General features: G+C 34.3%; 1 protein-coding gene across 1 annotated transcript; it reads right to left on the bottom strand.

The window, feature by feature from the left end:
* Nucleotides 1–833: 833 nt before the first annotated feature.
* On the bottom strand, nt 834–1,810 carry LOC138888364 (uncharacterized). The gene is made up of 2 exons (XM_070170216.1): nt 1,169–1,810; nt 834–1,091 (listed from the first exon to the last, which is right to left on the bottom strand). Exons 1-2 carry the CDS (start codon nt 1,808–1,810, stop codon nt 834–836), a joined length of 900 nt encoding a protein of 299 aa, XP_070026317.1.
* Nucleotides 1,811–2,229: the final 419 nt, after the last annotated feature.

Below are 2,229 nucleotides of genomic sequence, written 5' to 3'. Positions count from 1 at the left end.
ACCAAAAGAATGAATATAAGAAGTAATTCTCTTGACAAGTTAGTTTAAGCTCACAACTATATGAAAGGAATACATGCATGTATGCTTGCTTATCTTAATGCCTATACAAATGGCATGGTCCATGCAAGATATTCGTTCTTATTCAAATATTTAAGTCAAGGATAAGATTAACACCGAACATAATAGTAGCATGTTGTAGCAAGTCGACTCAAGCAATATGTAGTTGTACATATCATACTATATTTAACCAAAAAATATTACTAGATACGTATCACCTTATGAAGCATCTGAAGGAACTTGAATAACCTTTAGTCATATCAATCACTTAAGCTTTAACATCATGTGTAATAGTTCCTTCATCATTTATAGAGAATGTATGAACTTTGAAGAATCTTTAAGCATGTGCCTTGACCAGCCATTATGCAAATTTCATTTATCCCTTTTTTATGGTGAACTCAAAATTCCTATAAAACAGATTAATTTATTTTTGGTGCCCAAATCTTTTTGGGTCCTTCATGGTTAGTAGATTGAATAATTCGAGATGCATGTAACTATTTTGGTTTCCAAACATATTTTGATCTAACATAACTTTTGGCATAATTACATGCAAATACTTTATGTCAAGAATTGCCACAATAGTGGCATATAATATGAGAATAAGAGTGTTTACCTGCAGATACCTTATTAGTTGACTTGGAACTTTCCTCGGTTAACTTGTTCAAAGTAGGACGTTTACCAGTAGATCCCTTTTCAGTCGACTAATAGTTGTTAAGCCAAGGGGACGACTTTGATCGATCAAAGTATTGGCTGGGGGATTTGTGCAAGCTGCTTATTTATTTGCGAAGCTCAAAATTTTCTTCTTGAAGTAAGTTGTTCTCCACCAGATATTCTTTAAGCTGAGGATTATCCCACTCATTCTTTTCATTTCTCAACTTGTTATATTCTTCAAGTTGGATCTCCCAATCTTTCTTCTCATGCGTCAGTTTCTTATATTCTTCAAGTTGGATATCCCAATTCTTTTTCTCCTTCCTCAACTTATTATATTCATTTAGAACTTTCTTACAGTCATTGAGAACCAATTCCATATCATCCTGCAATTCATCACATTTATCGCAATACGTAATAGGAGTGGGGCATACCTTGTTAATTTCTCCAATTGCCATGAAACATTATTCTCCATTCTTTCGTGATTGTTTTCTTCTTCAGATTCATCCTCGTCGCTCCAAGATTTGTGATTCTTTTTCTTGAGATCACAATCCAGAATAACATTAAAGCACGTCTCGTCAGTTTCTTCTCTTTTCTTGAGACATATGTTTGTTATTTCTTCTTGATCATCATCTTCGCTCCAAGTTGGGATTCTATGATTTTTCTTCTTAATGTTGGGACATTTTAATTTCATATGTCCAGGTTTACCACATTCGTAGAAGCATATGTTCTCTTGTTGTTGAACCTTATTCTTCTGATTCTTTTGATGATTCTGGATGGATTGAGATTTTCTATTCTGCTTCTTTCTACTCTTCCTTTTTCTTGTCCTGGGTATCATGGCCAAGTCTTCTCGATCTTCACCATTTTCAGATTCTTCAAGAGTTGACATGGATTCAATTTCCTTAACTTTTTTGGCATCCCCGTGGATATTTTCCAATCTATCCCATATATCTTTAGCAGTCTCATAGGTGGATATTCTCTTATATTCTTCTTCACTATTCATATAATAGAGCATATTGATTGCTGTAGCATTTGTTTGCATAATATCCAACTGTTCTTTTGTGTAGTCAAATATGAATTCCCTATTTAGAAAGCTTTTTTCCATCACTGTTGTTCGGAATAGGTCTTGGTCCATTCTGAATAACTAGCCAGACTCGATAATCTATTGATTGGACATAAACCTTCATTTTTTCTTTCCAATGGCAATAGTATTGATTATTGAAGTACGATGGCATTCTTGTTGAGTATCCTTCTTGAAGTACGGTTCCAATACTTTGATGACCTACCATGGATCTTTTCTCACTTGCAGTTAAGCCAAAAAAATAAATAAAGATGTGATACCTGATTTGATACCAATTGAAAGTACAAGAGGAGGGGGGAGGGTGAATTGTAGCCTTTTGAAATTTCTAGTCGACTACTCTTCAGACCTAGTCGACTTATGCGGAGACAACCTGCACAGAACTGTAAGTTCTTTCGATTTAAACAAGTGTTAATCACCATAAAAAGTAAAGGAACAAATATGAT

The sequence above is a fragment of the Nicotiana sylvestris genome, chromosome 3, assembly GCF_000393655.2.
Source record: "Nicotiana sylvestris chromosome 3, ASM39365v2, whole genome shotgun sequence".
Taxonomy (NCBI): Eukaryota; Viridiplantae; Streptophyta; class Magnoliopsida; order Solanales; family Solanaceae; genus Nicotiana; species Nicotiana sylvestris.
Note: the sequence above shows the minus strand (reverse complement) of the source record. Positions and strands in the feature narration are given on the sequence as shown.